The sequence below is a fragment of the Micromonas commoda genome, chromosome 4 (assembly GCF_000090985.2).
Source record: "Micromonas commoda chromosome 4, complete sequence".
Lineage (NCBI taxonomy): Eukaryota > Viridiplantae > Chlorophyta > Mamiellophyceae > Mamiellales > Mamiellaceae > Micromonas > Micromonas commoda.
Window position 1 is genome coordinate 404,799 of NC_013041.1, and position 21,582 is coordinate 426,380.

Here is a 21,582-nt window from a genome sequence, read left to right on the forward strand (position 1 = left end):
AAGACGCGCCTCGCCAAAGAAGACGCGCGCCGCCTCGCCCCCCGACCGTCCGTCATGGACTGCTGGCAGGCCACGCAGGGCACCGAGCTCGACCCGGCGTTCAAGGGCGACTGGACCACGCGAGCCGTCGGCGTGGCGTGCACGCTCGACGACGTCGTGCCGACGTGGATCGCGTTGCACCCGTTCCTGGGATATCGAGACCTCGCCCGCTCGACGGCCGAGGAGGACTCCACGGGCGACGGCGAGAAGCGCTGGGTGTACGGCCCGGTTTTCAAGGTTCAGGACGTGCCCGCGGAACCGCTGGACCTGAAGGCGCCCCTGCCGAAGGAGAGGGATCCGCGCTCGGAGTTTAAGGTCCGCGACCTCCTCGACGGCGAGAAGCGCACGTACCCGACGATCGACGCGCTTCGAGAGGCGCTGAAGCCCGGGGACTGGCCCATGCGCAACGTCGTGTCCGTCAACCTCGGCGCCGTGACCCCCTCCGAGGACCTGACCAAGTTCGTCAGCGAGGAACTCGGAACGCTCGCGCCCAAGCTGGAGTACCTCGACATATCCAGCCTCACGCACCGTTCCTTCACCCACGTCGAGCTCGCCAAGACGATCAAATCGGCGCAGTGCCTCCGCGTGCTGCTGATGCCCCGTACCTTCGGGCCGTCGTTCCGAGCCATCGAGTTTCACCCGTGGCTCGAGTACGTCCGTTTCAGCCGCCGATGCGACGACGTCGAGGCCGACGTCGACGCCATCCTCGCGAATTGCCAGAAGATCGAGCGCCTCGACTTCACCGACTTCGAGGACGTCGAGGGCGCGAAGAAGGGCGCGAGGAGCGCGAGGCGCAAGATCAGGAGCGCCAAGGCGTTCTGGGCGTCCGGCGGCGGACGAGTTCCGCCCCTCGCCGGATGGCGCCCGGAGACGTACGCCATCTGGACAGATTCGGTGTACGCCACCGTGGGCGCGCTCAAGGGCGAGCGGCGGCTGGGGGATACAGACGATCCGAGTCGCATCGTGGACTGCCTCGACGACGCGGAGTGGAAGCGGTACGTCGAGGACGATTACGTCGAGGCGGCGGAGGACTACTGAATCAATCGCGAATTGATCAACGACGTTTATAAAAAAACGCGACTTTCGTTTGATAGACTACGTTTTTCATCACTCGCGAACGTGCGTCAATCCCCCCGCGAGTCGCTCCAACTCCTCCGCGTGGTTCTCGCGCAGCGTCCGCATCAGTTCCACCAGCACCCACGCGTCCAACGCCGCGTACGTCACCTGCCGCGGCGTCAACGGCCTCTTACTCCAGTCGCTCATTCGCGTCGCCTTGTCCAGCGGTTTGCCCAGCACCGCCGCCGTGAGGTGGCTCAATCCCACCAGGTGTTTCCGCTGGTAGTGCTCCTTGAGGCTCCACGGACCGACCAGCCTCTTCGGCGGCGACGCGGCGACGCCTCCGCCGCCTCCCCCCTCTCCCCCCTCCGCCGCCGCCGCCGCCGCCGCCGCCGCGCGTGCCCGTCGTCCCCTCTTCGCCCGGCCCCCGTCGGCAGCTTCCTCTCGAGCGATGCGCGTTCCCGCGGCCCACACGTGCTGCAGATCGATCACCGGCCCGACGCCGCCGGAAGGTCCGCCGAGACGCTCCGCGCCGAACGCGGGCGGGTGGAGCCTCGCGAGCCGGCGGAGATCTTCCGCCAACCCGAACCCCGTTTTCAGGACGCTCCTGTCGGCGAGAACGGCGCCGAGCGTCGGGGCGATGGCGTCGGGGCACGCTCGGAGCAGCGCGGGGAGGTCCACGAGGAACACTCGATCGCGCGTCGCCACCTGGAGCAGCGCCACCACCGACGCGGCTCGGCGCTCGGCGGCGTCCTCGTCCTCGCCGCCAGCCCCGGCGCCGGTCCTCTCCCCTTCGCCCTCCCCTTCGCCCGAAGAAGCGTCGCGCGACGAAGCGTCGTCGGCGTCGCTCTCGCCGTTCGACGCCTCGAGCGCCTCAGCCTCCGCGGCGAGCTTCTTCGCGAGTTTCTTCTGGTCGCGCCATCGTTTCCGCGCCCAGCGCGTCCCCTTCCTGCGCCGGTTCCTCTCCGCTTTCATTCGCTCGGCGTCCGGATCGGCGGCCCACTCCGTGTCGAGCCCGACGACGTCGGCGGCGAGCAACGCGTCGCACGCCGCGCGCAGACCGTCCTCGTCGTCCACCCACACCACCCCGCCGTTCTCCGCCATACCCTCCGGCAGCTGAACGTGCGCGTCGCGCCTCGCCGCCTGCGCCGCGGCGAGCTCCGTCTCCGTCCCGAGCAAATCGCCGACGTCGAAATCTTCCCCGGGGCTTAAATCCGAACCCAACCTCGCGACGTACTCCGCCGCCGTCGAAGCGTCCCCCGACGCCACCAGCGACGCGATCACGCACCTGATCAGGTCTTTATCGTCCCCGGCGTGGCGCAGCGCAGCCTCGGCCTGACCCTTGGCCACCATCCGTTTGATCGTGCTCTCGAAGTACCGCCTCTTCACCGTCGGAAAAACCGTCCCGAGTTGGAACCGTTCCGCCGCCGCGTGCGCCGCTCTCAGCCCCGCGTGGTCGCCCGAATCCCCCAATTCCAAGCACGCCTCCACGCACCGCCGCTTCAGCTCGGACCCGGCGACGCACGCGGCGACGTCCGACGCGAGCCCGAACGCCCCACACCTCGTCAGTTCGTCCACCGTCTCGACGCTCGCGAAGGCGTCGAGCGAGAACCACAGCGCGAGATTCACACCCGGCGCGTGTTTACCCTCGCGATACATCAACGAACGCGCGTACGCCTCCAGCGACGTCCGCGCGTCGCCGCCGCCGGCGTCGATGAGGTCCTCGAGGCTCACGCCGTACGTCTCCGCGACGCGAAGCAGCGTCCGGGGGTCCAACCGCGTCGTACCCGTCACCCGCCGATGGATCGATCCACCCGCCGATTCGGCTGATTCGTCGTCGACGGCGGCGGCGGCGGCGAGCGCGTCGAGGATGAGGCGTACGCCCGGCGATCGATCCTTCGCATCCGCGAACCGCTCGCGAACGCTCACGTCGTCCATCATGGGAAAGTCGTGTCGCTCTCGGATGTGCGCGGTGACGCGCGGGACGCACTCCATGATGAGGTGCGCGATTGGATCCACGGCGGCTGTTTTGCGACCAGGGTGGTTCGCGAGGATGGCGATGGCATCGGCGGCGAAGGATGGGACGTGCACGTCCGGCGCGGCGAGGATGTCGCGGCATCGTTCGCGCATCTGGTGGAACTTCAGGCCCTCGCGTTCGAGCGCCAGGAGTCGCTCCACCGCGAGCGCCGGCGTGCCGCTCGTCGCGTCGACTTCGTCGTCGTGCGTCATCGCGGCGGTGCCGCCCGCTGGCGTCGCGGCGTCCGAGGTGGCGCCGGGGGCCGGGGCGCGCGCGTTCGGGCCGCGCGGTCGCCTCGGATCGGATTCATCGATGCCCGCGAGTCCGCCCGCGCGCGCCCCCTCGCCCCGTCCCGCGGGCGCGCCCATCTCGCGCCCGGACGCGGCGACGGTGAATGCTCGACGATGGGGCACCCTAGGAGCGGGAGCGGGAGGGGCCCGGGGGGATGGGACGGAGGACGAGGAGGGCGCGACGCGGCGCGCGGGCGAGGCGTCGTTCCGCGGCGATCCGAGCGTTCCGCGGAGGAAGAGCGTCGCCGCGCCGACCCGCTGGATCGAGCGCATCAAACCCCGCGCTACGCGGCGCCCGGGCGAAGTGCCTTCGTTCGAACCAGCACAGCTGTGCAAGTCGCGGGAAACAGAGGAGGGGCTAGCAGAAGCAGCGGCTGGCTGTTGGTCTGCCACCGCGTGCCGATCCGCGTGATTGCCGTGACGAGTGTCCCGGAACAGCACCGACTGATGAGGTGACCTCGAGATCTCCGTCGCTCGCGTCGCGCCGGCACAACCGAGCGCACGTCTTTCCACGGACCATCGCACCAGTCTTCCAGGACGCACCGACACGCCGCAGTGAAAGCCCGCTTTCGCCGCTCGCCGACCAAACGCTTCTGGGTAGCGACGAACCCACCGCCCGATAACAGATCTCCGACCACTTTTTCACGAAGATGACCACCACCGAGAACGACGCCCCCGTCAACATGGACCCCGTCCCCGCCGATCCCGAGGCTAAGCCCGACACGGTGAAGGACGCTCCGGTCGCCGACGCCGTCACCGACGACGCCACGGAGACCAAGCCCGCCAAGGAGATCCCCAAGCCGGAGAACCCGCGCCTCCCCAAGCCCGACCGCTCCGCCATGGATCGGAAGATTCAGGACCTGCAGGAGGCCGCGGACGTCAAGCAGGCGCGCATCGAGGAGCTCAAGAAGCTGATCGGGAACCGCCGCGACGCGCAGAAGAACATCATGTCCGGATCCTCGGGTACCAGGACGAGGATCGGCGAGCTCAACGCCGCGTTCCAGTCCCTCATGGTGCGTCACCGCGCGCGATCCCTCGGCCCGCGGCCTCGCCGATCTTTTCTTCCCCCGCGCCGGCACCTTTTGTTCTTTTTTTTCTCCCGCGGCCCCGATCTTCGGAACTTTCCCCGCCTCCACCCCAGCCCCGACGACGATCCGCCCCGACATGTACGCGGCACTGACGACGACTCGCACGATCCGACGCGATCGACAGGACGAGCGCAACGCGATCCGCAAGGAGCTCCAGGCGTTCGACGCCGCGCGCGAGCGCATGCGCGAGCAGGTTGTGAGCATGAAGTCCAAGCTCAGGTTCACCACCGTGGAAGCCGTGGACCGTGAGATTGCGCGGCTCGAGGAGACCCACGCGCACACAACCATGTCCCTCAACGACGAGAAGAAGCTCATCGCGCAGATCAAGGACCTCAACAAGAGCCGAGACACCGTCCGGGATTACGCCGAGGCGCAGGGCAAGGTATCCGGCGAGGATGGCGTCCGCAAGTCCATCATCGAGCGGCTCAGGGCTAAAGACGAAGCCATCACCGCGGTCAAGACGGAACAGAACGGTTTCCGCGAGACCCTCAACGCCGCCAAGGAGAAGGGAGATAAAATGTTCTCCGACGTACCCAAGCTCCAGGAGGAGCGCAACGCGTGCTACGAGGTCATCAAGGCTAAGCGCGAGGAGATTCGAACGCTTCGCGCCGAGTTTAAGCAATCGGAGGATGCGTACTGGACCCGAGAGCGCGAGTGGCGCGGGTACCTCAAGCAGGAGAAGCAGAAGCAGTGGGAGGCGTCTCAAGAGGAGCGTAAGGCTCGGGAGGAGGCGCGGAAGCAGTGGGAGCGCGAGAACGCGCCCGAGCCCTTCGAGGCGGAGGTGACCGCCGCCGACCAGCTCATCGCGTACCTGGCCAAGTGGGATCCGCTCTCCGCAAAGGCGGCGGATGAGAAGGCGGCGGCGGACGCCAAGGAGGCTGAGGAGAAGAAGAACGCCGCGTTCGCGGGGCTCCAGATGATGAACAAGAAGATGAAGGACGAGGACGAAGACGACCTGTTCTCGCTCTCCGGCACCAGCAAGGGGAAGAAGGCGAAGAAGAAGGGGAAGAGCGAAGCCGCGGGACCCGCCGGACCGAACCCCAACGAGAGGCTCAACATCTCGTTCGACGCGTACCAGCACTTCGCCAAGCTCTCGCTCGCGGCGCCGGGCACCGTGGGCGAGGTGCCCGCCATGCTCACCTCGCTCAAGGAGAAGAAGGATCTGTTCCTGGAGAAGAGGAAGATCAAGAAGGAGCGCATCGCTGCGGGTCTCGACGACGAGGACGAAAAGAAGGAGGCCAAGGAGAAGAAGGACGCCGGCAAGGGCGGCAAGGGCGGTAAGGGCGGCAAGGGCAAGGGCAAGAGCTCCAAGAAGGGGCCGTGCTCCGTCAAGCTCGAGGTTGACGGCGACGCGGTCGTCGTGGTCATCGAGGTTGCCGACGAGTAATCGGACGGCGCGGGTTCATCGCTCTGAGTTTTTACTTCAACAATGTCATCAATCATTCCGCCGAGAACCTCTTCGCGTGCTCGCACTCGTCAAGACACCCTCACCGCTCGCCGCCACGCGCCGCCGCCGCTCGCCGCTCGTTCCCACGCGCGGCCAACAGGTAATACGACGGATCCTCCCGCCGCACCAAGTCCTCCGCGTACCCCGCCCAAGCCCGCGCCACCCGCAGCCTCACGTTGAAAGCGTTGGCGACTCCTCGCAACAGCACGCTCACCCTCGCGATCATCACCATCTCCAGCGGCGCCACCCGGACCGGATCCCTCGCCTCCATCTCGTCGATGAACTCCTGCAGGTTCAGACCCCCGGTGACGTCCGGGGTGTCCCTGTCGTTCCAAAAGACGCACAGCCTGTACGCCACGTCGACGTCGTTGTCTCGGCTCTCGCCTCCGAACCCCTCGGGCGGTTTAGACCTCAGCAACCTCGCCACCTCGGCCTTGTCCTCGGCTAATATCGCCAGCGTGAGCTTGGCGTACGCCACCCTCGCCCCCTTGTTCACGCGCTTCACCTGACCGTAGTCAATCAGCCCCAGTCGACCGTCGGGCATCAGGAGTATGTTGCCCGGGTGCGGATCCCCGTTGAAGACGCCGTGGTTGAAAATCTCGTCGGCGTGGACGTCGAGCATCGTCTGGAGCACCTCGCCGACGTTCACCAAGCACGGGCTCGGTGTGTACGGCGCGCCGATCAGGAACGCGCGAGGTCGCCGCCACAGCCAATCGCCCAGGCGGAGCGCGAGGTTGGCGCGCCTCGTCGCCGCCGCCTCGGCCCGCGCCGACCGGGCCGGGCGCAACTCACCTCCGGCGATTTTCTCCTTTTGAACCCTCTCGAGCTCCTCAGGGTCCACGCCGCGCGACGCCGCGAGCTCCCTGAACCGCGCGCGTATGCCGTCCACGAGCTTGACGCCCGGTATCGCGTCCATGACGAGCACCTCGCGCGTGCACAGCTGGCGCACGGGCGCGGGGATCTCCACTTTTTTACTCCACCTGGGCATGACGTTGCGTCGCACCTCCTCGAGGTTCTTCGCCTCCTCGCGGTAGTCGAACTCCGTCAGGAACTGCCTCTCGATCTCCTCAAGGGGCGGGACGTGCTGGGGCATCGCGAGCCTGCAGAAGTCGATGCACGTGCGTATGTCGCTTCGAAACTTTCGCTCGATGCCCGGCGCCTGCACCTTGACCACGACGTCCTTGCCCCCGTATCGACGCGCGAGCCTCGCGCGGTGCACCTGGCCGATGGACGCGACGCCGCAGGGCTCTTCCTCCCACCACTCGAACGCGTCCGGGTGGCCGGCCTCGGCGAGCTTGGCGCGCGCGATCGCCTCGGCCTGACCCGGCGCCATCTCGGTCGGCGCCTGGTCCTGCGTGAGCTTGCACCACTCCAGGTACTGACGCGGCACGAAGTCGTCCCTGGTGCTCAGCAGCTGCGCGTTCTTGAAGTAGAACCCGCGCATGTCAAACACCAGGTCGCGAACCTTGAGCGCGTGCCGCTCGTGCAGCCGCTCGTACGCCGCGTCCGCGTCCGCGTCCCCGAGCGTCAGGCCCGTCCAGCTCGGGACCCCGATCTTCGCCAAGTCGCGGTTGCGCCACTGCACCGCGCGGTACTGCGCCCATACGGGAAAGGCGTGGTACCAGAACGTCACGGATCGCGCGGTGCCCTCGTCGTATCGGGCGTAGGCTCCGACGCCGACGGCGCTCGCGGCGGCGCCCGCGGCGGCGAGCCTCAACGCCATGGCGCTGCTGATGACTGGACTTCAACACGTCGTGGTCCACGTTCGTCGTTCTGTTGCACGGGATTTGGCGGAGGTCACCAGCAGCGCCACGAGCGCGGCCGCCGTGACGTCCACGAAGAGGCAAGCGCGACGCGACGGATCGCGCTGACGTACTTGGCGCGTGTTCGTAACTAATGCAGACTAATCTCAGCTATGGGGCCTCGTCCTCCTCCAGGCGGAGCACGTGCTCCCACTCGGCTCGAGTCACCGGCTGCACCGAGAGCCTCGCGCGGTGTAAGAGCGTCATGGACGCGAGGGCCTTCGCGCCGTCCGCGCCCGTGACTCCGTCTCCCGCCGCCTCCCGCCGCAGCTCACTCAGCGTCACCTCCCTGCGCATCGCCCGGATGAACTTGACGTCCACGCAGAGCCATTTCGGGTTCGTCGGGTCCGACTTTGGGTCAAAGCCCGGCGCCTTTGGATCCAGCGCGGTGGGGTCGGGGTACGCAGTTTTCACGACCTCGCAAACGCCCACGACGGCTGGGACCTTGCACGATGAGTGGTAAAAAAAGGCGCGGTCGCCGACGCGCATGGTCTTCATGAGGTTTCTCGCCTGCGCGTTGCGCACGCCGTCCCACTGCGCGACGCCTCCGGGGGAAGCGCGGAGGTCGTCGAGGGAAAATTCGTCAGGCTCGGTCTTCACCAGCCAGAGCCCGGTCGCGTCGCCGTCGTCGCCCGCCTTGGGCTTCTTGGTGGACGTCGAGGCGGACGCGACGGCCCGGGCTCTCTTGGGCGCCATCGAACGACGAACGAGCGCGGCCCCGAGGTGCGCGAGGGGGGCGCCGACCGGGCGCATGCCCCGCCGCGGGGCGTTGTGAGATTCTGGTTTTTGGCAGTTGGCACCCCGGTGGTTTCGCTCGACAACATTATTGCCACCACGCGTCCCGGCCTGTCACTGGACACCGCGATAGTCGCGGACACGATGTCGGGCTCCACGCTGCGTCTGTACCGCCACATCCTCAAGGCGGCGAAGACGTTCCCGAGCAAGAACCGCGCGGGTCTCATCGAGGAGATCAAGACGGAGTTCAGGGAGAACGCGGGAGCGACGGACGCTGGTGACGTGCAGAAGAAACTCGCGCTCGCGAGGGACGGACTGGATCGCATGCGCGCGTTCACCGGTTTGGATCAGGGCGCGAGCAAGTGGGACGTATCGCTGAAGGGACCATACGACGGGACGTGAGAACGAGCGACGCGGGTGAACGTGTCGCGGGTCGCTCACGGCGCGGCGTCGGGCGGGGGGGGGAGCGCCTGCTCAGGCGCGAATTAGGTATTTTAGTGCTAGCTAGCTTCGGGATCGATGAGATAACAACCCGGGACGCGACGTCTTCCGTCACGCACGGCACGAAGCCCCGACGACTCGTCACCCGCTCTCCGCGCGTCACCGTCGTCCCTTACCCGCCGCCTTGGCCATCTCTTTCGCCTGTCCCCACCGAAAGTACACCTTCCGCCGCAAATCCGCAAACGCGTCCGTCTCGATGGAATCCAGCCGGCTCGCCGCTTCGCAATCGTCGCAAGCGCCGCCGGCGTCTCCGGCGTTGATGCGGCACTGCGCGCGGTTGGACAACGCCACGACGTACAGCCTGTGCACGCCAACCTCCGCGCACAGTCGCCCGTTCTTGGCCATGCCGGGCGAGAGCTCGTCCGCGACCTCGCCGTACTTGGCCGCGGCACCCGCGAAATCGCCGCGCGCGAAGAGATCGTTGCCCTCGCCCTTGAGCGCCTCCAGCGCCGCGAGCGTCTCCTTCGACACCACGAACATCTCCTCCTTACCCTCTTCCTGCTCGAATCGGTCGAAGTTTTGGCCGGGAAACACCTGCATCCGCGTCCACGCGGGATCCGCGTCGGGCGTGGACGAGAAGGCTATCCAAAAGTCGTTGCGCTCGGGTCGGCACATCTTGCGCATCGTCTCGATGCCGCCGGGGATCTCCGCCTTCTTCGCCAACGCGTCCTCGTCCTGGTTCTCGATCTTGCACGGTAACCACTGGCCGTTGACCGTGTGCAGGTTCGTGGGGAACTCCACGACGATGACCGTCGTCTCCCCCTCGACCGCGCTCGCGCGCTTCTCCGTCGCCTTCTTGTAGATCGAGAACCACTGCTCTTTAGCCTCCATCTTCTCGAGCCAGGCCTGAACCTCGACCTCGCCGGGTCGGGTCAACTTCTGCGGCGCCCGATTGGCGCCGTCGCCCGTGTTCGGCGGATCCATCGCGCCAAGACCCGGGTCAGCCGCACGGAGCCCGCGGAACCGCCCCGACGATAATTTGTGTTGAACACCCCGGGGCTCTTCGTTTCTCGCTGCAAGTTCGAGCGCTGTCGCGCGCTGCGCGCTGTGACGAAGCGGATTTTACTCGCAGTCCTTTTCGGGCGAGCACTAGTGCTACGTCGCTCGCCTATTCTTCCCCGTCCACCGCGTGTGACCGCGTCCGCACGAAACGCAGCGTCACCTCCACGCACATCTCCCCGCGGAGCAGCGACGGCGGCCACGACTTCGCCCTGAACCCGTCCCCGCCCCCGCCCCCGCCGGGAATCGATCCCCCGACCTCGAGTACGCCGTCTCCTCCCGAAACCCCTCCGAGTCCAGCGGGCACCACCAGCGGAAGCGCCCGCGCGACCTGCGCGTCGACGCCCCTCAGCGGCGGAATCCGAGCCTTCGTGTCCACGTAGTACGCACCGGGTGCCGCGTGGGATTCGGTCAGGGGTAGCAGGTAGGTGATCTCGTTGCGGAGGATCGCCCAGACGTCGAGAGGCGCCGCGGACTCCAAAGCCGCAACGCCTTCGATCGAGTTCGGGACCACCCGCGCCGTGATCGTCCACGGACCGACCCGCGTGGGCTCCGCCGCGTCTAGCCCTACGGTCGTTCCCACGGGCTCGGACCACACGCTCTTCTCGGTCCAAGGGTAGTGCGGGAAGAACTCGCTCGAGAACATCCCGAGCGTCTTCCCCGTCACAAACGTCTTGTTCAGCTTCTTCAGCGTGATCCAACCGTCCTTCGCACACCGTCGCTTGGAGAGGGTGAACCGGTCGATGAGCTCGCGCACGGACCGCTCCTTCATCATGCCCGATCCCAGCCCGTGGCACATCCGCTTCAGGGCCTCTTTCCAGAAGAGCATCGGCTTGTCCTCGTCGCCGGAAAAATCCGCGTACGCCCCCGAGTCGGACAATCGCATCCGTTTCGAAAACGGGCCCAAGACGGAATCCTCCACCATCCTCCCGAGCTGCGCGCTGTCCTCGCCGAGCAGCGACAGGTTACGCAGGAAACCGTCGCCGAACATGTCCGCGAGCAGCGGGAGGAGCTGGTTTCGGAGCTTACCCCTGGTGCTCCACGTCGGAGTGGTGTCCAGAAAGTACGGCACTCCAAACGTGTGCGCGAAGTCGAGCACCGGATCCTTCGAGTGCGGCAGCATCGGCCGCCATATCCGAACGCCCTCGACGACGCCTTCCTCGTTCATGCCGTTCATGCCCAGCACGTTGGCGCCGCGGAAGATGTTCGCGATGATGTTCTCCTGCACGTCCCCTTCGTGGTGACCGACGAAAACCGCCGGGAACCCGTGCGTCTTCGCGCACTCCTTGTACAAACCGTACCGAATGGCCCGCGACTCAGCCTCGTACTGCTCCCTCGGCGTCACGCCCCTCTTGACCTCGGCGATCCTGCGCACGACGCAGACGATGCCCTTGCGCTCGCACCACCCCCTGACGAAATCCGCCTCCTTTCCCGACTCCGGCCTGTTGGCGTAGTCGATGTGCATGGCGACCACGTCGAAATCGCCAAACGACGGCGCCGCGGCTTTCAGTATCGTCGCGAGGACCATCGAGTCGACGCCGCCGGAGAGCGATATCGCGACGGATCTGGGCCTTTCTTCGGCACCGCGTTCCGTGTGTACGTCGTGCTCGATAAGTTTGCGGCGGAGAAAGGACTCCACCGTCCGGTACACCGGGTGGGACGGCATGGACCGCAGGACTTCGGGTTGGGGCTCGAACTCGTGAAACTCTAAGATGTCGTCTCCGTCGACGTGCTGCTTGCCCTCGAGGTCCTGCAGGCACCGCAGCGTGGTGCGGCGAAACTTGGCGAGTAAATCCGCGCACTGCGCTTCGGTCTCCCGCCTGGCGTCCAGCCTTCCCAACGCCAGCCTGAGGCGCGGCAGGTCCTTCTGCGTGTGGCGAAAGGGCATGAGCAGGAACACCTGCTGCGGCGTGGGCACCCTTGCGTCCCAGCCCCTCTCCACGCACGTCTGCACCACGCCCACGCACTTGGCGTCGCACTTCGCCACGCGCGCGTCCCTATCCGGCGCGTGGCGGTACACGTGCCGGGAGAACTGGTCGAGGGTCACGACCAAAGCGACCGCGTGGGAAGGGGACGCGTCCGCCCAGGCGTCGAGGTCGCCTCGCTCCGCCGCGGCCAGGGTGGCGCCGAAGCGATGCGAGATGGCGTCGTCGACCCTCTTCTGCATCTCGCCGGTCCTGTCTCCGGCTGGGAACCACTTGCGCTTGTAGTTTTCCTGCGATGCGTGGTCGGGTGTGGGGCGCGGACACGTGAGATGCGCGCGTGGGGACGGACGGACCGATGGACGGAACGTCTGGGGCGAATCAGGCGGCGGTGGTTTTTCACTCGTCGGCGGTGCGGGTCCGGGGCACTGTCTTGCACTCACATCGACGTCTCCGTCGAACCAGAATTCGAGCACATCCTCGTGGGACGCCACCGACGTTACGGGTGCGTCGTCATCGGCGGTCGCCATGACGCCGACGACCGGAGGCGACTCTGCGGAGGCCGAGGCGTCTGCGTTGGATTTTTATTGTTGCATCCGGTAGACCGCGGCGCGCGGCGCGCTTCAGATTGAGGCTCGAATCGAATCGGAAGCACCGGATTCGTCAACCGGGAGTTATTTGCCGACGATAAAATATCTGGCGGACCGTTATGACGCCAACGTTCACTTCGCTGGCGGCAGGGAACGCGAAGGGCGTCGGGAAGGATGCGGCGGAAGGAGGACCCGCTGGATAACATCTTCGCCGTCATACAGGGCCACACGGGACCGCCCCTGGCGCTCCTGGTGGTCACCGCGGCGACTGTGGGCAGCGCCCTCACGACGCTCGCGCTGCGCCGATGGGGACCGGAGGCTTCACCGTCATCATCGTCGCCTCGCGACGAGGACGACGAGCTCGAAGACCTGGACGCGACATCGGTAGACTCCGCGCCCGGACGCGCGATGACGTCGACGATGAAGAGGGCGGAGGTCGAGGAGTGGGACAGGTACTTCGCGATGGACGCCGCGACTCCCTCGGACCGGGAGGACCGGGGCCGGCCGCACCATGATGATTCGGACCTGTTTGATTCGGACATCGACGAGGAGACGCTGTGGCGGGGCGCGTCCGAGGCCATGAAGACCCTCTCCGGGGACCTGGGAACCTCCGGATTCAGCAACGACCGGTCGTCGTACGACTCCCCGCCCGTCAGCGAGGGCGCCAGACGGCGGATGGACGGCAGGCGGAGACGAAGCGAGGACGGCATCGGCCAGGCTTCGGCGTCGCCGAGGGTGGAGACCATCGAGGAGGATGAGCGCGAGGGCGGCGCGTCGTGGCCGACGAAGGAACCGACGGTCACGCAGAAACGCCTCGACGTCGTCTTCGCGGCGCAGCGGGAGGAATCCCCGAGGACGGTGCTCGGGGACGTCACCAACGCGCGACGTCGATGACCGTCTCGCTCTCGTTCCGTCGCTCGTCGACGGCGTGTTGTTTCGTATTTGTATTGTGTTGTATTCCGTCGAGAAGACGTCGAGACCGTCTTACCACCCCCGCGTCGTCGCTCACCTCTTCCCCGTCTCGGACGCCCTCCTCGACGCGCGCGCGGACGCCGCGCGCAGCCCGTGCGCCCGCAAACCCGCCGCCCGCTTCGCCTCCCACGCCTCGGCCCTCGCCGCCGCCGCCGCCGCCCTCTCCTCGTCGTGCCGGTCCATCTCCGCCGCCGTCGCGCCATCCGCGTGCGCCACGCTCCGCCGCGCGTCCGCCAATAACGCCGTCACCCTCTCGTCCGTCGGCACTCGCGCGTGCGACGCCTCGAGGTCCGCGAGCGCGCCGCGAAGGTCGCCCGCCGCGGTCCTCGCGTCCGCGCGCCTCTTAAGCGCTTCGATCCTATCCGGGTCAATCGCGAGCGCGGCTGTCGCGTCCGCCTCGGCGGCGGCGACGTTCCCGCGCCTGAGGTGCGCGGCGGACCTGTTGGTGAGCGTCGTCGCGTCGTCCGGCGACGCCTCGAGCGCGCGGGTGTACGCGTCGATGGCGGCGGCGTAGTCGCCACGGCGAAAACTCGCAGCGGCCTCCGACCGAGCCGACTCGGCGGCGGCTTCGAGCGACGCCCGGTCCGCCTCCCTTCCCGCCTCCCTTTCCGCCTCCGTCTCCAGGTCCTCTCGCGTGGAACCGGCTCCACCGCATCCACGTCCCGGTCCGAACCCCCGTCCCGCACCCGCCGCCGCCGCTTCCCCGTCTGACGAAAAGTCGGGCCCTCGGGGAGGGGTTGACGAATCGAAGACTCGCCGCGACTCCCTCGCGTCCGCCTGCGCGTTGGCCCTCGTCGCCGCAGCCTTCGCGGATGCCGCCGCTGACATGGCCGCGGTGGCGGCTTCGTCCGCGGCGACGGCGCCGGGCGACGCCGGCGTGACGGTCGGCGTGACGGTCGTCCTCCGCCGCGAAGCCGGGGCCGATTCCGGCCTCGCGCGGGTTTGGCGGAACCGACGCCATTCCTCCATCTCCTCGTCCACCCCGCCGTCCGTCTCGTCGTCCGCCGGGTCCGCGGTGCCCCGCGCGTCGATTCGAATCGCCGCCGCGGGGTCGATTCGCGTTCCCCGCGGGACGAAGCCGTTCGGCGTCGACGCCAGGCCGGACGGTGATTCGCCGTCGTCGTCGTTTGCCCCGGCTCGAGGACCCGGGCCGCCGAGCGACGTCACCGGAGCCGGCGCGTTGGACCGCCTGGCGCTGCGAAGCCTCGTGTTACCACGGCCGTACGGGTCCGTCGCGGGCGTCCGTTCCCTGGGAGCGCCCGCGCCGCCGACGCTCGGGCGGGTGACCCGCGCCGACGAGGGAGCGACGACGAACGCCGACCGCGGCCTCGACCCCCGACCTCGGCCCCGGGCGTGCTCCCTCGCCCACCCCTCGTCGGACTCGTACCGCCCCGCGCCTCCTCCCCACCCTCCTCCCCGTCCGCCCACGAGCGACGACGACGCGGTCGAGTGCGACGTCGCCGTCGTTCGCGCAGACGACGAAGCCGCCTCCGCCCTCGCCGCCGCCGTCGCCGCCGCAGGTACCAACCCCGGAACCGCCTCGTCGTCGTCGACCAGGCCGAACGCCACGTCGTCGGCGCGCACCGCGTCCCCGTCCCCGTCCCCGGGTGCCGACTTTTCGTCCCCGTCCCCGCGCGCGCGTCCCAACTCCAGCTCCGCCAGCCCCTCCGGCGTCGCGAGCCTCGCGAGTAACGCGTCGAGATCCACTGAGCCGAGGGACCCGTCCAGGTTCAAGCGCACCGATGGCCGCGGCATGCCGGCGCGAACGGCGCCGGGCAGGTTGCCGTCCGCGTCGAGCGTGGCGCGCGACGCGAACTCGCGCTCCACGCGGACGGTATCGAACGACGACGACGACGACGACGACGGGTCACCCGCGGCTGTATCGAATCGCCCCTCCGTCGTCGATCGAACGCCGCTCGCCAGTCGACCCGCCGCGCCGGAGAGCCACCCGTCGAAGAGGGAGCTCATGGCGTCCGCGACGTTCGTCGGGGGCGGCGGCGGCGGGGCGCGGCGCGCGGTCGCGGGGCGCGGGGCGCGGCGCGGTCTCGCTCGGACGGAGCCGCGAGCCGCGTCCGAGTCCGAGTCTGAGTCTGAGTCGTCGAACGGGTCGTCGTCGTCGTCGGGTCGGTGGTGTTCGTCCGGCGCCAAGTGCGCGGCGACGATGCGCGCGGATCGTTCCTCCTCGCGGCGCAGCGCCTCCGACGCCGCGCGCTCGAACGCCGCGAGCTCGTCGCTCTCGTCGCGATGGACGGGAGCGGCGCGCGCGGTGTGCGTCGCGCCGGAGGAGGTCGAGTCGGCGCCATGGCGAGCGGAGGAGGACGACGGGGCCCCGGGCTCGGTCGAGGTGAAGAAGATGGGCAGCTCGCCGTCGCTCGAGTCGTCGTCGTCGCTGTCCGCCTCTATACTCGGTATGAACTGCGGCGTGGGGATTCGTGGGGCGCGGGGACGGAGGGTAAGTCGAGAGCCGCGCGCGTCTCGGGCGTTCGGGTTGACCGATCTCTGGGGAATATCTGAAGACGGAGAAACGAAGGGGCGCGGGTCGAGAGGGAGCGCGCACGCACCCGACGCGTGCCCTCGAAGAGCGCCTCGCGGTCCCGTCGGATGCTGTCGTGGACGATGGAGAACTCGCTCGGGCTGTGGCCCGAGGCCTCGCCCACGTCCGCTCCCATCGCGCTGCCTTCCTTGCTCCTTGCGTTGTGGTGGGCACCTGATGGAAAAGCAAACGATCCAAAAAAGAAGTCCGACCGGGTTACGACCGACCTTACGAGCGCCTCGACCAATCAGCGACGAGCACGTCGTACGAGATAGTTGACTCAAGAATAGACCGTCGAACTCGAAAAAATCTCTGAGATCTGCGCCTGTGAGCCACAGCCACAGAGAACCTAGCGGAAAAGGGTTAACGACTGTCGCCGGATTGACGCGGCAGGCTCCCCGCTCCCCGCACTCACGTCCGCGCGCGCGACGAGAGCAAACGCACACGCACACGCACCGGCGTTCGTTCGACCCAACCGTCGACCAACACCGAAGGCGTTCCACCGCGAAGGAACGAGGACGACCGCACGCACAGGCGCGAGGTCTCGGAGCTAAAAAGCGACGAGGATAGAATCCACCAGAGGGACGACTACGAGCGCGTGCACGTGAACCCCTCGAGCTCGCGAGAATGAGCGCTCACGCGTCCATGTTCGCGGTCACCGCGGCGCGGGTTAAGCCCGGAGACGCGTCGCTCGGCGCGCGCCGCTCCGGCGCGCTCGCGCCCGGCGCTCGCGCCCTTCGCGGCGCGGTCGAACTGGCCGGCCGCCGAACAACCCGACGCGACGATTCCCTCGTCGTCACGCGCGCCATGGCGGAGACGCAGCGCAAGAGCCGATTCGTCCGCGACGAGAACGGCAAGCTCGTCCGCACCGACGCGCCCGCCGAGGACGACGAGCGCCGCCGGGGCCCCGGCGGCGGTCGCGGCGGCGGTCGCGGCGGCGGCAGGGGATTCGACGGCGGTCGCGGAGGCGGCAGGGGGATGGGTCGAGGGGGCGGACGCGGCGGCTTCGGCGGTCGCGGTCGCGGCGACGGGCCCTCCGCGTTCCGCGGCGGCCGTGGCGGCCGCGGCGGCTTCGGCGGCGACCGCTCCTTCGGCAACGACGGCGGCGGCGGCCGCGGCGGAGCGGACTCGAGGGCCAAGAACTTTGGCGCAAACGCGCCCAAGGGGGGCCGAGGCGCCGCCGCTTGGAGGAACAAGCGAGGCGGCGGCGGCAGGCCCAGGCCGTCTTTCTCCGACGCCTCCGGATCCGATCAGATGGCGCGCAGGCGCAGCGGCAAGGCGGCGCGCGCCGCGAAGCGCCGCGAGACCGCCGAGGCTAACAAGGCCGTCGCCGTCGAGATCCTCGAGATCCCCCCCGCCGGGATGGACATGGATCAGCTGTGCGAGGACCTGGCGACGACGCAGGCGGAGGTGATCAAGGTGCTCTTCATGAAGGGCATCGCCGTGCAGATGGGCCAGGTGCTGGACAAGGAGACGGTCATCGCCGTCGCCGAGGCGCAGGGCGTCGAGTGGATCGACGAGCAGGAGCGGGGCGTCGCGGACGCGGCTCGCAAAATAACGTCCTTCTACGAGGACGAGGACGACGACGACCTCGAGGACAGGCCGCCGGTGGTCACCATCATGGGCCACGTCGACCACGGCAAGACGTCGCTTCTCGACTACATCCGCAAGTCCAAGGTGGCCGCGGGCGAGGCTGGCGGGATCACGCAGGCCATCGGCGCGTACCAGGTGAGCACCTACGTCAACGACGAGGAGCGCAACATCACCTTTCTGGACACCCCGGGGCACGAGGCGTTCTCCGCGATGCGCGCCCGAGGCGCCCGCGTCACCGACATCGCCATCGTCGTCGTCGCCGCGGACGACGGCGTCAGGCCGCAGACCAAGGAGGCCGTCTCGCACGCGCGCGCGGCGGGTGTGCCGCTCATCATCGCCGTCAACAAGATGGACAAGGAGGCGGCGAATCCCGACAGGGTTCGAGACGAACTCGCCGCGCTCGAGGTCGTGTGCGAGGAATGGGGCGGCGACGTTCCTTTCATCCCGGTGTCCGCCAAGACGGGCATGGGCATCGAGTCCCTCCTCGAGACCGTCGCGCTGACCGCGGAGGTGGAGGAGCTCGTCGCGAACCCGGCGTCCAACGCCAGGGGCACCGTGGTGGAGGCGTACCTGGACAAGCAGAGGGGCGCCATGGCCACGCTGCTGGTCCAGAACGGTACCCTGCGCATGGGCGACGCGGTGCTCGTGGGCTCCAACTGGGGCAAGGTTCGCGCCATCCAGGACGCCTACGGGAACAAGCTGGAGGAGGCTGGGCCGTCCACGCCCGTGCAGATCATGGGCCTCGGCGGCGTGCCGATGGCGGGTGAGGAGTTTGACGTCATGGACAGCGAAACCGAGGCGAAGGACATCGCCGCCGAGCGAGCGTCCAAGGAACGCATCAACACCATCGAGGGCAACACCGTCTCGCTGTCGAACCTCGCCGCCGCTAAGGACGACGAAGACGGCGTGCAGACCATCAACCTCATCGTCAAGACGGACGTCTCCGGCTCGGTGGAGGCGGTCAAAGCGGCGCTCGGAGCGCTCCCGCAGGACAGGGTGCTCCTCCGATTTTTGCACACCGCCGCGGGGGAGGTGACGGAGAGCGACATCGATCTCGCCGCCGCGTCCGAGGGCATCATCCTCGCGTTCAACACCACCGTCAGCGAGAAGGTGAACGACCGCGCCAAGGGCGCGCGGGTCGAGGTGCGATCCTACGACGTCATCTACGGCCTCGTGGACGAGGTCAGGGCCGCGATGGAGGGCAAGCTCTCCGGCGTTAAGGACGAGGTGTTTGTCGGCAAGGCTGAGTGCAAGGCGGTCTTCGGCGGCGGCAACGCCAAGGTGGCGGGCTCGCTCGTGCTCGAGGGACAGCTCACGATGGGCGCGAACCTCCGCGTGACGCGCAAGAACAAGGAGATGTACCTCGGCAAGGTTGGCTCGCTTCGCAGGATCAAGGACAAGGTGAAGAAGGTGGAAGCCGGGCTGGAGTGCGGAGTCGGCGCCGAACCCGAGTGGGGCGACTGGAAACCCGGCGACATCATCGAGTGCTTCGACCTCGTCGACAGGGTCCAGACGCTCGAGAGCGCATCCGACGATCTCTCGAAGAAGGTTGACGAGATCAAGGCGGCGGAGGAGAAGGCCAAGGCTGCCGCCGCCGCCGCCACCGCCGCCGCGGCCAAGGACAAGGTTGAAGACGAGGAGGACGGGGACTCCAGCCTCGGCGGCCAAGGCGGCGGCAGCAGAAGCAAGGGGAAGAGTAGGAGCAGGCAGAAGGCCGGCACTCGTCGCTAAGGCGACACGGGGGGGAATCGATCCTCGCCCTCGAGAAACCCTCGGGGCGAAGGTGTCTTCAGTTGCATTTTACATTCAAACAAACCGAAGTGTTTCACTCACGCCACTATCACACAGCTGTGCGCGCCCCAAGCAAGACGTCGATGCCCCGTCCCAAGTTGCGCTACCTCGCGGTGCCGGACTTCCGCGCGAAGGGCGTCGCCGACGCGCGCGTCGCGCCCATGAGCATCGCGGTGCTGCGACCCGAGAGCGACGAGAAGCTGGTCCACGCGCCGACGCTCCTGCTCGACACCCGCGGGAAGGAGTTCCCCTCCGCTCGCGTCTCGGTCGAGGAGGCTCTGCGGACGTGCGTCCCACCCGCCGCGCACCCGGATCCGCGCGCCGTGGCGGCGGCCGTGAGCTTCATGATGGAGGAGGAGCTCGAGGATCTCGCGACCGCGTACGACGGCGCCGTGGTGGACGCCGACCTCGCGCTCCTGCCCGTCCCGCCCGCCCCCCGTCCGAGCCACGACGACTGGAAGAACTTCCTCCTCGGCGCGCTCGAGCGCGAAGACGCGCGTCGGGAGCATCGCTCCACGCGCGTGGATCTGGAGCCGGTCGAGACGCCCATCGCGCCGCGCCGGAACGTCCTCGACGACGCGTCGCGCGTCGCCGCGCCGACGGGCGCGCAGCTCGCGACGGCGCTGGAAAAATTCTTCTCCCGCTCCTCGCGCGGCTCCTCCCCGTCTCCCTCTCGCTCGGACATGTTCGCGCCGTTCACATCCAGGGACAGGCACGAGGCCGCGCGGGCATCCGCGGAGCGCGAGACGCGCGCGCCGTTCGAGAAACGCGCGCGTCGAGCGCTCGCGGCCGTCCACGCCGCCGACTTCACCGCCCCCGCCCGTCGAGGTCGCGACGAAGGCGGCGACGAAGGGCACCCCGTCGTCTTCGAGCTCCCCGTCGTTCCCGTCGTCTTCGACGCCCTCCACGACGACGTCAGACGCGCGGACCGCACGGAACCCGTCGCGCTCGCCGCGCGCATGGGGTTCGCGCCGGTGACCGTCCCGAGCGTGAGCGTCGAGTGGCCGAGGGATATCCTCGCGAGTGTCGAAGCCGCGGTGCAAGGCGACACCCCCGAGCCGATCCAGTTCCCGACCGACGACGACGACGACGACGAGACGGAAACAGGATACGACCTGCGCGACCTCGTGCGGGGGATGGGGGCGGACGATGTCCACGTCGGACCCCCGCGTCACGCCGGGTCCGTCGTCGCCGCGCTCGACGAGATGGCGGCGCGAGAGCTTCGAGCCGCCGCCGTCGCCGTCGAGATCAAAACGACGGAGGAGGCGGTGCAAAGGGACGAGAGCTTCCAGCGGGCGGAGCTCGAGCGGCGGGAGCACGCGCGAGCCGTTCTCATGGGAAGCGGGGGAGGAGATGAAGGCGGTGGATGGGGTGGATTGGGTGGATTGGGTGGAGGCGGAGACGGCGGTATGGGGCGAGGGCGGGGAGAGGCGCACGACGCGATGGACGTCGCGTTTTTCGTCCGGCCCGGGGGCTTACACCCGCGCACTCGCGCCGACGACGGAGCCGGGACCGCGCCGCCGCCCATGACGTCGCCCACCGCTCGAGAGGCGAACCGGCTCGTCGCCCTCGTCGAGGCCCGGCCCACGCCGCCGTCCGCGCGCGATCGCGGCGCGGGTGTGATCGACCTGGCGACGACTCCGCCGGCTCGCGGCGGGGGAAACGAGCGGAGGGAGCCCCGACCGGCGCCGCCGACGGGTCTCGATTTCGAACCGGCGATTTCGCGTCGCGTCGCGAGGGAAATCTCCGTCGAGGTCATCGACGACGACGACGCGGAGATTTTCGACGCGGCGGACCGGGCGGCGACGGAGAGGATGGCGGCACAGCTGGCGGCGGCGGCGGCGGCGGCGGCGAAGGATTCCGACATGGATTTCATCGACGACATCGCGTACCCGCAGCCTTCGCCGCCGCCGCCGCCGCGCGCCGCGCCGGTTCGCGAGGTTCGTGGCGGCGGATGGGATCACGGGGCGGGGTTCCGTCCCCGGAGCCGGCCCTCGAGGAACCCATCGCCCCCGCCGCCGCATCATCAAAATCCTCATCCTCATCCTCATCATCATCAGCGCGATTCGCGCGAGGACGACTTCGGCCGGCGCGGGTGGGAAGATGACTCGCGCCGAGTCCGCGCTGTCGACCGGGACCGAGACCGCGCGGACGAGTTTCCCCGCGTCCTCCCGCCCTCCCCGGACCTTTCGCTCTCCCTCCGGGAC

At 68.5% G+C, this 21,582-nt stretch overlaps 11 protein-coding genes across 11 annotated transcripts; 5 read left to right on the forward strand and 6 right to left on the reverse strand.

Moving 5' to 3' along the window:
* Positions 1–54: 54 nt before the first annotated feature.
* Positions 55–1,077, forward strand: MICPUN_57673 (predicted protein; the record flags this gene model as incomplete). The annotated part of the gene is made up of 1 exon (XM_002501244.1): positions 55–1,077. One exon carries the CDS (start codon positions 55–57, stop codon positions 1,075–1,077), a length of 1,023 nt encoding a protein of 340 aa, XP_002501290.1.
* A 69-nt stretch (positions 1,078–1,146) lies between these two features.
* On the reverse strand, positions 1,147–3,324 carry MICPUN_99943 (predicted protein; the record flags this gene model as incomplete). Its single annotated transcript, XM_002501628.1, has 1 exon — positions 1,147–3,324. The coding sequence occupies one exon, from the start codon at positions 3,322–3,324 to the stop codon at positions 1,147–1,149; it is 2,178 nt and encodes a 725-aa protein (XP_002501674.1).
* Positions 3,325–3,964: 640 nt separating this feature from the next.
* On the forward strand, positions 3,965–5,942 carry MICPUN_105413 (predicted protein). The gene is made up of 2 exons (XM_002501245.1): positions 3,965–4,415; positions 4,615–5,942. The coding sequence occupies exons 1-2, from the start codon at positions 4,053–4,055 to the stop codon at positions 5,875–5,877; spliced, it is 1,626 nt and encodes a 541-aa protein (XP_002501291.1). The 5' UTR covers positions 3,965–4,052; the 3' UTR covers positions 5,878–5,942.
* A 35-nt stretch (positions 5,943–5,977) lies between these two features.
* On the reverse strand, positions 5,978–7,660 carry MICPUN_57676 (predicted protein; the record flags this gene model as incomplete). The annotated part of the gene is made up of 1 exon (XM_002501629.1): positions 5,978–7,660. One exon carries the CDS (start codon positions 7,658–7,660, stop codon positions 5,978–5,980), a length of 1,683 nt encoding a protein of 560 aa, XP_002501675.1.
* Positions 7,661–7,850: 190 nt separating this feature from the next.
* On the reverse strand, positions 7,851–8,435 carry MICPUN_80573 (predicted protein; the record flags this gene model as incomplete). Its single annotated transcript, XM_002501630.1, has 1 exon — positions 7,851–8,435. One exon carries the CDS (start codon positions 8,433–8,435, stop codon positions 7,851–7,853), a length of 585 nt encoding a protein of 194 aa, XP_002501676.1.
* Positions 8,436–8,618: 183 nt separating this feature from the next.
* On the forward strand, positions 8,619–8,876 carry MICPUN_57678 (predicted protein; the record flags this gene model as incomplete). The annotated part of the gene is made up of 1 exon (XM_002501246.1): positions 8,619–8,876. The coding sequence occupies one exon, from the start codon at positions 8,619–8,621 to the stop codon at positions 8,874–8,876; it is 258 nt and encodes an 85-aa protein (XP_002501292.1).
* Positions 8,877–8,946: 70 nt separating this feature from the next.
* MICPUN_108059 (predicted protein) lies at positions 8,947–9,904 on the reverse strand. Its single transcript, XM_002501631.1, has one exon. It carries the CDS (start codon positions 9,897–9,899, stop codon positions 9,075–9,077), a length of 825 nt encoding a protein of 274 aa, XP_002501677.1. The 5' UTR covers positions 9,900–9,904; the 3' UTR covers positions 8,947–9,074.
* A 179-nt stretch (positions 9,905–10,083) lies between these two features.
* On the reverse strand, positions 10,084–12,426 carry MICPUN_57680 (predicted protein; the record flags this gene model as incomplete). The annotated part of the gene is made up of 1 exon (XM_002501632.1): positions 10,084–12,426. One exon carries the CDS (start codon positions 12,424–12,426, stop codon positions 10,084–10,086), a length of 2,343 nt encoding a protein of 780 aa, XP_002501678.1.
* A 234-nt stretch (positions 12,427–12,660) lies between these two features.
* Positions 12,661–13,380, forward strand: MICPUN_57681 (predicted protein; the record flags this gene model as incomplete). The annotated part of the gene is made up of 1 exon (XM_002501247.1): positions 12,661–13,380. The coding sequence occupies one exon, from the start codon at positions 12,661–12,663 to the stop codon at positions 13,378–13,380; it is 720 nt and encodes a 239-aa protein (XP_002501293.1).
* A 111-nt stretch (positions 13,381–13,491) lies between these two features.
* Positions 13,492–16,127, reverse strand: MICPUN_57682 (predicted protein; the record flags this gene model as incomplete). The annotated part of the gene is made up of 2 exons (XM_002501633.1): positions 13,492–15,873; positions 16,020–16,127. 2 exons carry the CDS (start codon positions 16,125–16,127, stop codon positions 13,492–13,494), a joined length of 2,490 nt encoding a protein of 829 aa, XP_002501679.1.
* An 842-nt stretch (positions 16,128–16,969) lies between these two features.
* MICPUN_80658 (predicted protein) lies at positions 16,970–19,315 on the forward strand (the record flags this gene model as incomplete). Its single annotated transcript, XM_002501248.1, has 1 exon — positions 16,970–19,315. One exon carries the CDS (start codon positions 16,970–16,972, stop codon positions 19,313–19,315), a length of 2,346 nt encoding a protein of 781 aa, XP_002501294.1.
* Positions 19,316–21,582: the final 2,267 nt, after the last annotated feature.

Excerpts from the sequence above, each read along its gene's own strand:
- MICPUN_105413 (XM_002501245.1), top strand. The coding sequence starts at position 4,053 with ATGACCACCACCGAGAACGACGCCCCCGTCAACATGGACCCCGTCCCC. Across the intron at positions 4,416-4,614 it reads CCGCGTTCCAGTCCCTCATG|GACGAGCGCAACGCGATCCG; the intron begins GTGCGTCACCGC and ends CGCGATCGACAG.
- MICPUN_108059 (XM_002501631.1), bottom strand. The coding sequence starts at position 9,899 with ATGGATCCGCCGAACACGGGCGACGGCGCCAATCGGGCGCCGCAGAAG.